The 14,997-nt window shown below is 44.3% G+C and overlaps 1 protein-coding gene across 1 annotated transcript in view; it reads left to right on the top strand.

Moving 5' to 3' along the window:
* Nucleotides 1–13,769, top strand: part of LOC308678594 (solute carrier family 25 member 35-like) — a gene marked incomplete at both ends in the record, with an annotated part of 14,414 nt that extends 645 nt beyond the window's left edge. The window contains 4 exons of the mRNA XM_081345820.1: nucleotides 596–661; nucleotides 6,528–6,680; nucleotides 8,941–9,075; nucleotides 13,593–13,769. Coding sequence (XP_081201946.1) covers nucleotides 596–661; nucleotides 6,528–6,680; nucleotides 8,941–9,075; nucleotides 13,593–13,769 — 531 coding nt within the window. The remainder of the gene's footprint in view (nucleotides 1–595; nucleotides 662–6,527; nucleotides 6,681–8,940; nucleotides 9,076–13,592) is intronic.
* Between the last annotated feature and the right edge of the window lie 1,228 nt (nucleotides 13,770–14,997).

The following is a 14,997-nucleotide window of genomic DNA, read 5'->3' as shown; positions in this document are numbered from 1 at the left end:
CAAGGCAGCGGGGGCCGTTCCCTCACTGTTTCCAGGGTGGCTTCGCGGGCCGCTTGAAACCACTTCGCGGGCTGGATCCGGCCCCCGGGCCTTTTGTTTGACATGTCTGCATTAGAATAACAGAGAAAGGGACATTGTCCCCACTCATTTCGGTCTGGAATCCAGAGATGCTAGGTGGAATTCTGCCTTTCAGAATCCAGGGATAAAGAATGAATTCTGCAGATAAATCCAATGTGGGCTTTTTTAAAAAAAAGAAAAAAGAAAAGTAAAACACAGCAGTCACCAAAAATCTTTCCTTATCGCTTGCTATGTAGTGGGTTGCCTGGATGCTTTTTTTCCCCTCCCACACCTGTTCCTTACTTTTACGAGGGTCAGATTTGCTACTCTGCTGGTTTCAACAACTGGGTGAGAAGGTTGTCCTCAGGTTTAAGGCAAGTTTGAACGTGAGCCTTTCACTGCTCTGATTAGTAGAACAAAACACTGCTTCGGAAGAGGGTAAAAGCATTCCTTGAGAGAAACACAATGTTATTTTTGAATTCATCTCCCTGGCCTGTTGTTGCTTAGGACAGTGACCTTTCTCCAATCCTTCCTCCAGGTGAAGACTCATCTCCAAGCTCAATCAGTTTCCGAGATTGCTGTAGGACACCAATATCAGCACCAGGTAAGCTGACCTTGCTCTGTAGCTTATGGTGAGAAAGTTTGTAATTTGCTGAGGCAGAGTTTCCATTCCTCTGGAGCTCACTGTAAATTACCAGTTGGCAAGTTTGCAGGATTTTCAAAAAGGGTCTGTCTTAGCTTTTCTTAGAGAACCTCTGGAATTATTTTTTTTTAAAAAAAGCACTACAAAAAATAATAATAGACAAATTAAGGTTCTAAAATCAAGTCTAACTAAGAGAAGGACTAAGGGTGATATACAGATTTTATTTTCCTGGGCTCCAAGATCACCGCAGATGGGGACTGTAGCCAAGAAATTAAAAGACGCTTGCTCCTCGGGAGGAAAGCAATGGCAAATCTAGACAGCACACTAAAAAGCAGAGACATCACCCTGCCAACAAAAGGGTGTATAGTCAAGGCTATGGTCTTCCCAGTTGCAATGTATGGCAGTGAAAGCTGGACCATAAAAAAGGCTGAGCACCAAAGAATTGAGGCCTTTGAGCTATGGTGCTGGAGAAGACTCCTGCGAGTCCCTTGGACTGCAAGGGACTGGTCAGTCCTAGAGGAGATCAACCCTGACTGCTCTTTAGAAAGCCAGATCCTGAAGTTGAAACTCAAATACTTTGGCCACCTAATGAGAAGGAAGGACTCACTGGAGAAGAGCCTAATGCTGGGAAAGATTGAGGGCAATAGAAGAAGGGGACGACAGAGAATGAGGTGGCTGGATGGAGTCACTGAAGCAGGAGGCGTGAGCTTAAATGGACTCCAGAAGATGGTAGAGGACAGGAAGGCCTGGATGAACGTTGTCCATAGGGTCGCGATGAGTCGGACACGACTTCGCAGTTAACAACAAAAGGGTGATATGACGACAGTCTTCCCATACTTGAGAGGTTGTCATAGGGAAGAGGGGTTTGACTTATTCTCCAGAGCACCTGAGGGCAGGACAAGAAGTAACAGTTGGAAGATTGTTTAAAGAGAAAGCCAACCTAGAACTAAGAAAATATTTTCTGACATTGAGAACAATTGGTGGAATGGCTTAACTTTGGAAGTTGTAAGTGCTCCATCACCGGGGGTTTTCAAAAAGAGACTGGACAAAATGTTTGTCCAGAGTGATAAAGGTCTCTTGCTTTAGCAGAGGGTTGGGCTAAAACAGGGGTCCCCCAACCCCCGGTCCGTGGACTGGTACCAGGCCGCAGCATGCCAGCAACTGGTCCGCACAAACAAGCAAAGCCCCATCCGTGGGATGTAGGCAGCGCACGAAACCATGCACTCTCTGGTCCGTGGAAAAACCTTTCTCCGCGGAAGCAGTCCCTGGTGCCCAAAAGGTTGGGGACCTCTGGGCTAAAAGACCTCCAAGGTGTCTTCCCACCCTATTATTATTATTATCTGTGTTCTGCAGGCCTTTTCAAAACTGGAACTTAAGAAAGATACCTCACCACGAAATAGTCCTTTGCTGCACCACTGGTTTAGAACTGAACCCAGTTCTGCATTGGCATCCTTCCCAGCATTATCCAGAGGTGCTAGAAAATGAACTTGTGATTTGTTCTGCCGCTAAATTATGCTCTCTCCCAATTTGGATGGTTGGTGGAGGAGCTTGCGCTGGCACACCAGCCCCTTGAAGGACATCTGGCCCACCTCTGTTTCCACATGTGCTGAAGAGCCAGCCTCCCAGCGATGGAAATTGCTGGCAATCGTTAATATTTCAATAGCTATCATGTTGCCTGGAGCTCATTTCTCCATGCAGGTCTGGTAGAAAGCATTGTTAGCAGTTCATTGTTCTCAGTGTCCAGTACGATAGCCAGAAGTTTGTGGATGCTCCCACACTGGAGGTTTTTAAGAAGAGACTGGACAACCATTTGTCTGAAATGGTATAGGGTTTCCTGCCTGAAAAGGGGGTTGGACTAGATGACCTCCAAGGTACCTTCCTCCTCCTCCTCTTCATCCTCCTCCTCCTCCTCCTCATTATCATCATTATTATTATTATTATTATTATTATTATTATTATTATTATTATTATTATTATTATTATTATTATTATTATTATTATTGCAAATACAAGGCAAGGATGTCATTCGTTTTCCCTGCCTCCATAAATCTTGGATCTTTCCACTCCAAGTTGCACATCTAAAGAAAAGCAACATAGGGTCTGTGGTTCCTTAAAGGCTAATCACTTTATTATACAGGTAGTCCTCAACTTACGATTCGCAACTGAGCCCAGAAATGTCTGTTGCTAAGTGAGACAGTTTTTAAGTGTGTTTTGTCCCCTTTCATGACCTTCCTTGCCAAAGTTGTTAAAAGGAATCACTGCAGTGAGTACACAGTTGTTGAGCGAATCTCGTTTCCCCATTGGCTTTGCTTGTCAGAAGGACGCAAAAAGGCGATCACATGACCCCGGGACACTGCGACCGTCATAAATATAAGCTGGTTGCCAAGCAGCCGAATTTCGATCACGTGACTGGAGGGATGCTGCAATGGTTGCAAGTGTGTCACGTGTGGCTTTTTTCAGTGTTGTTGTAACTTTGAACGGTCACTAACTAAATGGCTGTAAGTTGAGGTCTGCCTATAGAGAAAGAAAATAAATAGATATCCTGGCCACTTGTTACCTTCTGCTCAGTCTTTAAAAAAGCAATAAAGGCATTGTCTATAAGCCACACCCTCCTTTAAAAAAAAATCAAAATTTGGTATCCTTGATTAAGTGGTTCAGTTTGGTCTATGCAGGGGTGGAGAACTGTGGCCCTTTTATGACTTGTGGACTTCAACTCCCAGAATTCCTGAGCCAGCCATGCTGACTCAGGAATTCTGGGAGTTGAAGTCCACAAGTTATAAAAGGGCCATAGTTCCCCACCTCTGGCTTAAGGTAATAGGCTAGAAAGTGGGAAACTGTGAGTTCTAATTCCACCTCAGTCATGAAAGCCAACTGTTCAACTTTGGGCCTACCATCCCAACCCACCTCAAACGGTTGTTGTTGCGTGGAAAATAACAGGAAGATGTGTTGGATATGTTTGCAACTTTGAGTTATTTATAAAAACAATAACGGTGGGATATAAATAATAAATAAAACCATGCCAGCCCAATTAGTCTTGGGCGAACTTAATTTTCTTCCGGGCTGCTTAAATTGCTTAAATCTCAGCTCTGGAAGTAGTAAGCAATCATCCTAGACCAGGGGTAGGCAACCTCGGCTCTTTTATGACTCATGGACTTCAACTCCCAGAATTCCTGAGCCAGCTCTGCTGACTCAGGAATTCTGGGAGTTGAAGTCTATGAGTCATAAAAGAGCCGAGGTTGCCTACCTCTGTCCTAGACCTAGATAATATTTTTCTCCACTCTGTAGCAAATATTCTTACATTGCCTTGCTGGAAGCAGAGAGAGGAAATGAAATGGCCGTTTAAAAGGTCTTCACCAGAAAGCACGCGCTGTGTGATCCTATTTGAGACCATTTCCGAGGCAAACCAGGTTAAGTCTGCAGCATATCTCTACCCAATCCCTGATTATTCCTGCCCCAGAGCTTGGAAAACTGCCAGTCTGCCTAGCTAATAGGGAGGTAGACTGACTACACAGCTTCCTGGATCTGTAAAATGTGCAACTTCTAATCTCTTATTAATACTCTGCTCTCAAAACTCAATGCTGGAAATCTCCAGTGGCCAGGCTGCTGGTGTAAAAAATACAGTAGATTAACCTGAGGAAAAAAATTGTGTATAATGTCCTCTCCTGGGACTGAAGGATTGAGAAAAGTTGGGCCTTACGCCCTGAGCCTGTTTTGCACCTTTGCACATTCAGGGGGTCCTCAACTTATGACCACAATTCAGCCCCAAATTTATGTTGCTAAGTGAGAGATTTCTTAAGTGATTTTTGCCCCAGTTTAACGACCTTTCTTGCCACATTTGTTAAACGGGTCACTTTGGTTGTTAATTGAGTCACACGGTTATTAAGTGAATTTGGCTTTCCCATTGACTTTGCAAAAGCGGATCATATGACCGTCGGACACTGCAACCGTCATGAATACATGCCAGTTGCCAAGCGTCTGAATTTTGATCACGTGACCACGGGTAGACTACGGTGGCTGTAAGTGTGGAAAACGGTCATAAGTCACTTTTCTCAGTGCGGCTGTAACTGCGAACAGTTGCTAAACGAGGACTGTTGAAGATTATACGTAGTCTCAGTCCCTTATTTGGCACCAAGGTGATCCTGGAAACTCAGGAACAGAGAATAAAGTAACCAGCCATTGTTCCTGGCGGCATTATTTATTTATTTATTTATTTATTTTTTGCATTTTTCTTGAGCTAGATAGAATATTTGAGGTAGAGTTTAGCCAGTGAAGAATAGCAATGAAACTGATTTGTTTTTAGAAATAGGACTAGGATGAGATGCGAGCTTTCTTTTTAGATAATGAATGTATGAGAAGATTTCAGAAGGTGTTTGTGTTTCTTCTTTCTTTCTCTTCTTTCTTTTTCTTTCTCTTTTTCTTCCTTCCTTCCTCTTTCTTCTTCCTTCCTTTTTCTTTCTTTCTCTTTCTCTCTCCCTTCCTTCCTTCCTTCCTTCCTTCCTTCCTTCTTTTCTTTTCTTTTCTTTTCTTTTCTTTTCTTTCTTTCTTCTCCAAAGCACCTGAGGGCAGGTCAAGACATAGTGGGTGGAAGGTCATTAAAGAGAGATCCAATCTAGAACTAAGGAGAAATTTCCTGAAAATGGGAACAATCAGTCAGTGGAATGGCTTTCCTCTGGAAGTTGTGGGTGCTTCGTCACTGGAGGCTTTTAAGAAGAGTTTGGACAGCCTTGTTCTGTACCAGCCTGCTACCGGCCCTGCAGAAAAGGCAGGGAGAACCCCTCCACAAACGGCAAGAGGCTGGAACTACGCCTGCCAAATTTATAACTACAAAAACAAACAAGACACGAACCAAGAAACCGGAGCTTTAAGAAACATGAACCATCCGAGTGGTTGCCTTCAGCAAACCAGCCCTCCCAGACATTCCCCTTATATAGAGTTCAGGGCGTGGCTTCTCTCTGCCTCCTTCCGAGAAGCCCCATTGCCTTCCTCTGTTTACTCCTAATTGACTGCCTCCTGCGTCGGGCGTCCTTGAACAGGGCCAGCTGTGGGTCATCTTCATCCACACTGTCAGGCTCACACAGCTGGGTCTCCATGGTGACCAAGTGGGAGGGGCCTGGCTGAGGGCTATCATCAGCAAGATCTTCAACCCCCTCAGCAAGGTCTTCAACACCCCCCTCCTCCTCTGAGTCGTCCGACCCAACTGCCGACCCCACAGGCTGACCCTGAATCACAACAAGCCTCTTGTCTGGAATGGTATAGGCCAGGGGTAGGCAACCTTGGCTCTTCTATAACTTGTGGACTTCAACTCCCAGAATTCCTGGGCCAGCCATGCTGGCTCAAGAATTCTCTGGAATTCTGGGAGTTGACGTCCACGAGTCATCAAAGAGCCAAGGTTGCCTACCCCTGCCCTAGTGTCTCCTGGTTGAGCAGGGGGTTGGTCTAGAACAGGCATGTCAAACTGCCGGCCCGTGGGCCAGAGGCATCATACTGAAACTGCGCCCACCCCATTGCCGGCAATGGGGAAAAAGTTGCGATATGTCGTGCGACGTCACGTGACATCGCGAGTTTGACATGCCCGGTCTAGAAGACCTCCGAGGTCCCTTCCGACCTCATTATTCTATGTTTTATGTTCTCTGACCTGGAGGCAAAAATAATTTCTTCCAAGACATCTGCAGGGTGGGCTTTTAGTCAACAGTTCAAAATCCTGCTTGCTCCTTACTTCAAGCGGTCCAAATATTTCCACTGACAGCTTCCAGCTAGTTGAGCGCTGTAATGATTGTAGACATGGATGCTTCTAAATGTTATTGGTCCTTTTCTGTTGCCTGTCTAGGGAATGTTCCATGCACTATGTGGGATTCACAGAGAACACGGTGTGCTAGGGCTGTGGCGTGGAGCCATTTCTTCCGTGCCCCGAGTCATGGTGGGCTCATCCACGCAGCTATCATCCTTCTCCTTTTCCAAACAATTCTTGAACCACCTCGAGGTACGCTGGTTTCCTGTGCAAGAGAGCTTGTTTGAAAAGGTATAGGAGTTACAGTAGAAGACTTGGATTTGGCACGGTGGGTCTAGAGAGAAGAAAAATTGGGATATACATTTGATCTTGGCCTAGTCCAGGGGTAGGCAACCTTGGCTCTTTTATGACTCGTGGACTTCAACTCCCAGAATTCCTGAGCCACCATGAGGGAACTATGGCCCCTTCGTGACTTGTGGACTTCAACTCCCAGAATTCCTCAGTCAGCCATCCTGAGGGGAAAGAGAGGTTTCCAAGCTGAGCCATGCTGGCTCAGGAATTCTGGGAGTTGAAGTCCACAAGTCACGAAGGGGCCATAGTTCCCTCATGGTGGCTCAGGAATTCTGGGAGTTGAAGTCCTCGAGTCATGAAGGGGCCAAAGTTTCCCCCATGCTGGCTCAGGAATTCTGGGAGTTGAAGTCCATGAGTCATAAAAGAGCCAAGGTTGCCTACCCCGGTCTAGTCGTTAAGGCACCAAGCTAGAAACTGAGTTCAAGTTCTGCCTTAGGCATGAAAGCCAGGTTGTTTGGGCCAATCACCAGGATACTGTGAGTTCTAGTTCTGCCTTAGGCATGAAAGCTGACTGGGTGACTTTGAACCAGATTCTCTCTCTCAGTTCAGCTCCTCACATAGAATTGTTGTTGTAGGGGAAAATAGCAGGAGGAAGGAATATTAGGTATGGTCACTACCTTGAGTTATTTATAAAAAAAATAATAAAAGGTAGAATAAAACTAAAATAAAATAAACAACCATTTTGGAGCAGTACCAAAATATACCCTGTTCACTTGCCAAATTCATGGTCGCTTCCTCCTTATTCTTTCCAACTCTGAGTATTAAATGTGCTTCTAATCCAATGGCTATTAATACAGCACCTGAGCTTAAGAAGGTGGATTTGTAGCTAATTTTTTTTCCTGCATGCCTGCGTGGCGTCAACTTACTCTTTATGCCAAGAAGAGCTGCAAGTTTAAATTTAGGCTGGTCGTGGCAGAAGAGACAAAATATTAATGGGGCTTTATATAAGTCCAAACTGCTGATTTGCAGGCAGAATCCAGCAGAGAATATAGAACAGAAGAGGAATTAGAATAGAATAGAATAAGAAATTAGAATAGAATAGAATAGAATAGAATAGAATAGAATAGAATAGAATAGAATAGAATAGAGTAGAATAGAGTAGAATAGAATATAGAGAATGTAATAGAATCGAATAGGAAATAGAATAGAATAGAATAGAATAGAATAGAATAGAATAGAATAGAATAGAATAGAATAGAATATAGAGAATGTAATAGAATCGAATAGGAAATAATAGAATAGAATAGAATAGAATAGAATAGAATAGAATAGAATAGAATAGAATAGAATAGAATAGAATAGAATAGAATAGAATAGGAAAATAGAATAGAATAGAATAAGAAATTAGAATAGAATAGAATAGAATAGAATAGAATAGAGTAGAATAGAAAATAGAGAATTGTAATAGAATGTAATAGGAAATAGAATAGAATAGAATAGAATAGAATAGAATAGAATAGAATAGAATAGAATAGAATATTATATAGAGAATGTAATAGAATCGAATAGGAAATAATAGAATAGAATAGAATAGAATAGAATAGAATAGAATAGAATAGAATAGGAAATTAGAATAGAATAGAATAAGAAATTAGAATAGAATAGAATAGAGTAGAATAGAAAATAGAGAATGTAATAGAATGTAATAGGAAATAGAATAGAATAGAATAGAATAGAATAGAATAGAATAGAATAGAATAGAATAGAAAATTACAGTAGAATAGAACAGTACAGTATAGAATAGAAAAAATGGAATGGAATGGAATGGAACAGAACGGAACAGAACAGGTTTGAGAATCTTAGTCCTAAGGCATAATGTTCTTTGATCCTCTAATGCAGAGGTTCCCCAATGTCCGGTCCGTGTATTGGGCCGCGGCATGCCTGCAACTGGTCCACACAAACAAAGAGCCCCATCTGTGGGATGCAGGCAGCACACAAAACCACGCACCCTCCGGTCCGTGGAAAAACCTTTCTCCACGGAACCGGTCCCTGATGCGCAAAAGGTTGGGGACCTCTGCTCTGATGGATCGAGGTTCCTGATCTCTGACGAGGCTGGCTGCAGCTTCCAAAGCTGTTCTCTTAAGAGGTCCCTGTTCCCCTCTTCCCTTCTGCAACTTCTCCTCAGCGGTTTCTAGCCTTTTGTTTTCTCCTCTTCCACCAGATCTTCCCCAAAGACAGTTGGCTGATTGCTTTGTGCGCCGGGATGACCAGCAGCTTCATTGTGGCCATCGCCATGACACCTTTCGATGTGGCCAGCACCCGCCTCTACAACCAACCGGTTGGACCTGACGGCCAGGTAGGAAAATGGGAAGAACGGAGAGGATGTGGACGAAGCCGGAACACTTGTGGTTAGGTGGACTAAAGGAAAAGAGGGGAATACAGGCAGTCCTTGACCGATAGCCATTCATTTAGTGTCCAGTTTTCACCCTTATGACCATTGCAGCATCCCCATAGTGATCAAAATCTGAGGACCCAGATTGTTGGGGGCAATAAGCTGACTTTGTAATAATGCCGCTGGGGGGGGGGGGCGAAAGCCTTAATAAGCAGACATATACATAGAATGAAGGCTATTGCTAAGCACATTGGTTTGTGCTTAAATTGTAAGCCGCCCTGAGTCTTCGGAGAAGGGCGGGATATAAATGGGATTAAAACAAAAATGGGATTAAAATTCAGACACTTGGCAACTGGCTCCTATTTATGACAATTGCAGTGTCCTAGAGCCATGTGATCACCTCTTGCGACAAGCAAAGTCAATGGAGAAGCCAGATTCACTTAAAAATTGTGCTACTCACATAACAACTAGGACTCATTCACCCCACTGGTTTCAGGGATCCCTTAGACAAATTGCTTAAATCCACAGCTTTGCTGTATGTCAATGAAACCTCAACCATCCAGGGTCCAGGCCAAAATTATCTATTGGAGCCTTGGTGGAACAGTGGGCTAATGCCTCCTTAAGTAACACCAGCTGCCTGCAATTAGTGCAGGTTCGCATCCCACCAGGCTCAAGGTTGACTCAGCCTTCCATCCTTCCAAGGTAGGTAAAATGAGGACCCAGATTGTTGGGGGCAATTAAGCTGACTTTGTAATAATGCCGCTTGGGGGTGTGTGAAAGCCCTAATAAGCAGGCATATACATAGATTGAAGGCTACTGCTAAGCTTGTAAGCCGCCCTGAGTCTTCGGAGAAGGGCGGGATATAAATGGAATTAAAATAAATAAATAAATAAATAAATAAATAAATAAAATCTAAAAAAAGGTTAAAATCATGTCAACTGGACCAAAGTTGGTTAATCTGAGATATTCCATTACTCATCCAAGTAACTTTATCAGTCAAAATAAATAAAAAATACTTAGGCAGAGAGCCAGAGAGCTGTTGGCATATACCAACTCTTGCCATACCAACTGCACTGCTTCCTCACCAAAAGGTTTTTATTTTGACTGATGAAATTACCTGGATAAGTAACGAAACATCTCATACGAATAAACTTTGGTCCTGTCGCCGTGATTTTAATCTTTTTTAGGCACAGCTTTGCTGTTAAACCTTCTTTGCTACCGTTTTTTAAGTTTAAAATCTTCCAAAATTGTACCTGTGCTGCCAAAGCAGGCTATGCATTATTTTGAAGCTTATCGTCTCTTCCACCCTCATATCTGAGAACTGGGATCTTTGGTTAAGATTTTAGAAGAAATAAAGTTGTGTCCAAAGCAAAATGAGCAGCAGTGAGTATGAGAGAGCAATCCAAAGGCCCTATTACAGATTTTAAAATGATGCAGAAACCACCCCCAAAAAAAAACCCTTCCAGGTTTTTAAAATCGTTTTGGCAAAGAGTTTGTGTAAGCAGCTGGTTAAACTGATTCTATCAGTGCTGCAAACATTGGATGTTTTTGCTTTGACAATATAAGAGGCAGACTTTTCCTTTAAATTGTTTTGCTCTTAGAATTAGATCAGGGCTTTTCAACTTTTCCACCCATTGTACCACTTTTAGGATATGGCAACATCAGGGTACCACCAGTTGCCTAGCAAGGTGACAAAAACCTGATGAGCAAAAAAAAAAAGAGGAAAAAAGTGATGAAGTACAGGTAGTCCTCGACTTAACAACATTTTGCTTAGTGACTGTCCGAAGTTACAATGGCACTGAAAAAAGTGCCCCCCAAGCCACAGCCGAGCAAGACACCTGCCTGCCCACCCGGCAGCGCTCTTCCTCCTGTCCGAGGTTTTCATTGTTGTGAGCATTTCTGTTGAGGATTGGCAGCGGGGGTGGGGTGGGGGTATGTTCGGTTTTTATTCCCCCCATCTGCTGGGTGGTTGCAGCAGGTTTGGGTCACTTCACATGACCCTGTGACACTGTGACCGTCATAAATAGGAATCAGTTGCCAAACATCTGAATGTAAATCACAAGACCCTGGAGATGCTGCAACATTCCAGCTGATCAGCGCTTCTTCTGGGCTCAGCAGAAACGCCAGGATCAGCGCCGAGCTCCAGCTGGAGCCTGGTGCTGATCCTGGCGCTTCTGCTGAGCCCTGACAGCCCCGAAGAAGTGCTGATCCTGGCGCTTCCGCAGAGTCCTGACAGCCCTGCAGCTCCAGCCATCTCTCACTCAGGCTTGTGCGGTGCTGCCACTGGTTCAGCTCATTCCCCTCCCCCGCTACCACTTTTCTAGGATGGTCGCGTACCACCTGCCAGGTGCCAATGTACCACAGGTGGTACCCGTACCCCTGGTTGAAAAGCCCTGAATTAGATGAAGCTAGGGGGAGGAGAATGTTACCCCGGTTGTTTTTAATAAGATAAGAAATGGCGTGTAATAGAACGGAAGGGAAGCTTTGCCCTTCAAATTGATTGGAGAATGTGATTGATGACTGCTAATTGGAGGAGGGAACTGTGCCAAATATTAGGTGCTGAAGAGAGGGGAATTCAGATTTTGGCATCTCAACATGCTGTGCCGATGCTTTGTTCTCATTATTATAGACTTTTTAGAATAAACAATGCCTGAAGGTTCTTTGAAGTGTTTCATTAGTCGGAACCATGACATCTTCAGTAAAAAATGTTGCTGGAATAAAAGTCGTGTCTTGCACTTAAAAGTACATTTCAGTTGTACGTGTCTATGGAGATTCTCAGTCATCCAGGTCCTGGCTATCCCAAAGGTGCTTTTTCAAAAGGCAACTGGATTTTCTTCAGTGAACTTCTTGGATGAGAAACGGAACGTTTTTCAAGGAAAAACCGAGAGTCCAGCAGACTTTTGAAAAAGCACCTCTGGGTTTCAGCTGTGCACTTACGCACACAAGCACGTACACACAAATTGTAGGTATATTTACCTGGATGTCTCCGGGATATTTTTAAACATTTACTGGTTTATACGGGTAGTCCTGAACCTATGGCAATCGAGCCTAGAAACGTAGGTTGCTCAGTGAGAAATGTGTTAAGTGGGTTTTGCCCCATTCTATGACTTTTCTTGCCGCATTCGTTCAGTGAATTGCTGCAGTTGTGAAATTAATAACTCGGCGGTTAAGTGAATCTGGCTTCCCCCACGGACTTTGCTTGTCAGAAGGTCACAAAAGGGGACCAGGTGGCCCCCAAAAAACTGCAACCGTCATAAATACGAACCAGTCAAGCATCCGAATGTAAATCACGCGACCACGGGGGATGCTGCAACAGTGTGAAAAATGGTCATAAGTCACTTTCTTTCAGTTGTAACTTCGGAGGTCACTAAATGAACTGTAGTTAAGTCAAGGACTACCTGTATTGAGTTCCTCGCCTCTTGCTTTTGCAAAAACCTGCTGGTGGGTTCTTTAAAGAAAATAAAATAAGAAAGCAAGATTTTGAAATAATAGAGAATAGAATAGAGCTCGGGTTTTTAGATTTTGCTTGTGGTTTGTCCTCCCAAGCTTGTTTTAATACAATTCCTGAGTGTTTCGTTACCAAACTAGGTAACATCACCAGCAGGATTTTCTTGCCCTATCATGTCAATATGTAAGAAACCGGACTATTCGAAGTGACAATCAACAAAAGAACCAATTGGCTGCTCGGAATTCTTTTTTTAAAAAATCCCATTTATATTTCATTTCATTTTATTTATTTGATTTCTATACCGCCCTTCTCCCAAGGGACTCAGGGCGGTTCACAGGGCATATATAAATAGCTATACAAAAATTAAAAGAAAATTAAACCAGTGCCCAATTAAAATACAACAATGATAGAATAATAAAAGCCAATTTTAAAAAAAAAACCCGCCCTTTTCCGAAGACTCAGGGCGGCTTACAATTTAAAGCACAAATCAATGTGCTTAGCAATAGCCTTCATTCTATGTATATGCCTGCTTATTAGGACTTTCGCCCCTTCCCAAGCGGCATTATTACAAAGTCAGCTTGTTGCCCCCAACAATCTGGGTCCTCATTTTACCTACCTCGGAAGGATGGAAGGCTGAGTCAACCTTGAGCCTGGTGGGATGCGAACCTGCACTAATTGCAGGCAGCTGGTGTTACTTAAGGAGGCATTAGCCCACTGCTCCACCAAGGCTCTTGGTGTAGAATGGGGCAAAACCCACTTAACACATTTCTCACTGAGCACACCGGCACAAGATGATTATGTGTTAAGGAGAATAAGACAAGAAAATCCTGTTGCTGATGTTACCTAGTTTGGTAACGAAACGTTCAGGAATTATATATATATTTTTAAAAAAACACACACAGAAAGCAAGATTTCCCAAACCTAAGGCAGACGGACTGGGAAGACAGGACAGTGAAAACTTGGGAGTCATCCAGGAAAATGCTCTTAAGACCCAGTGAACGTGACCCCTTCACCGTTTCCTTTTCTACGACAGGGCATGATGTACAAAGGACTCTTGGACTGCCTGGCCAAAATCATCCAGACCGAGGGCTTCTGGGGCGCCTACAAAGGGGTGGGGGCTTCCTACTTCCGCATCGGGCCCCACACCATCCTCAGCCTTCTCTTCTGGGATCAGATCCGCCAAGTCAACTTCAGCTGGACGCAGGAGTGAAGCCACCCGTAAGGGGGATGCCCACCCCAATTTGCACGTCAAGACTTAAAGGAGGCGCCCGGACCGCGCTGTGAGTGAAGCTCGTCTCGAGAGATTTGATGCCAGCAGGCTGGCGACTTCTACGGCGCAGAGAAAGATGTTGGCGGCCCATTCCACGCCCTTTGTTTTTGGCTGTTCTCACCTCTTGGTCCTCTTTCCTACATGGCTACAGATTATAAGGAGTCAAATAACAATAAGTAAAATCTTTCCCCTGCCCGGATCAATTAATACCAAACCGTAGCTTCTTGACTTGAGGAGCCAAGGCATCACGCAGACGCTCGTCCTCACTTGAAGCTTGTGCAGGAGTGTGCCAGGCCCACTCCGTCGCGAAGCGCCATTTTACCGTTGCAGAAGATGGGACTTCTGTCTTGCTTGGTAATGGCCTCCAGGTCCCAGCTTCCTAGGAAAACCCCTAAAAAGCTTTCTTGAGGGACTCTTGTTGTGTCACTTCTACCCAGTGTGCAAAATTACAGGGCGTCCCTATAGGTGGGGGAGAAAAGTCCTGTTCAAACTGTTTCCATGGCAACCAAGTAGACCTAAAGGTAGGACTCGCCTGCGCCAGTTAATCCAGCCTCTAGGTGGCACTAGAGTGCCATCCTGCTCTTGCTGCCATTTTCCCTCTTATCTATATTTACATACTATTAAAAGTTCTCGGGTCTGTTTTGTTTTTACCTTCAGTTGGGTAAAATGGTGCGTTACAGGGCAGCCATTTTTGAAACAATATACCTCAAATGGGCTAACTTGCAGAATGTGTCCAAAAGCTGGGCTCCGTGACTAGGGACTGGAAATTTGACAAATTTGGGGCCATTTCGGTGCACTGTTGCACCACCGCAATCAAGTAATCATCCTTTCCAAGACTCCCTGACATCTTCGGCAATGGAGAAGCCAGAAAGGTTAAGTCACAAGTTGTTCAGGTTAAGTCTTCCCCACTCACACAACACCCAGTCCCTCTGGGCTTCCCCGACACTGGCCATTCACGTACCGATGCACAGCTGCGTCGCAGTTCTGCGGGCGAACTCCACCTCATCGCATCTGTTCTACACCCCTGCTTACCCGACCCATGCTCCATCCCTGTGCGTCCTGTCTGACCTTTTGTACACCCTTGCACAACACCTTCGCCAATTCTTCACCCTCCTGGACCTCCACACCACCTCTCATGCATTCCCTGCACTTCTTTTGCACCCGTGTG

This window comes from Vipera berus, assembly GCF_964194415.1.
Source record: "Vipera berus genome assembly, chromosome: Z".
In the NCBI taxonomy this organism is placed as follows: domain Eukaryota; kingdom Metazoa; phylum Chordata; class Lepidosauria; order Squamata; family Viperidae; genus Vipera; species Vipera berus.
The sequence above is the reverse complement of the archived record's forward strand: the minus strand, read 5'-3'. Positions and strand labels throughout refer to the sequence as shown.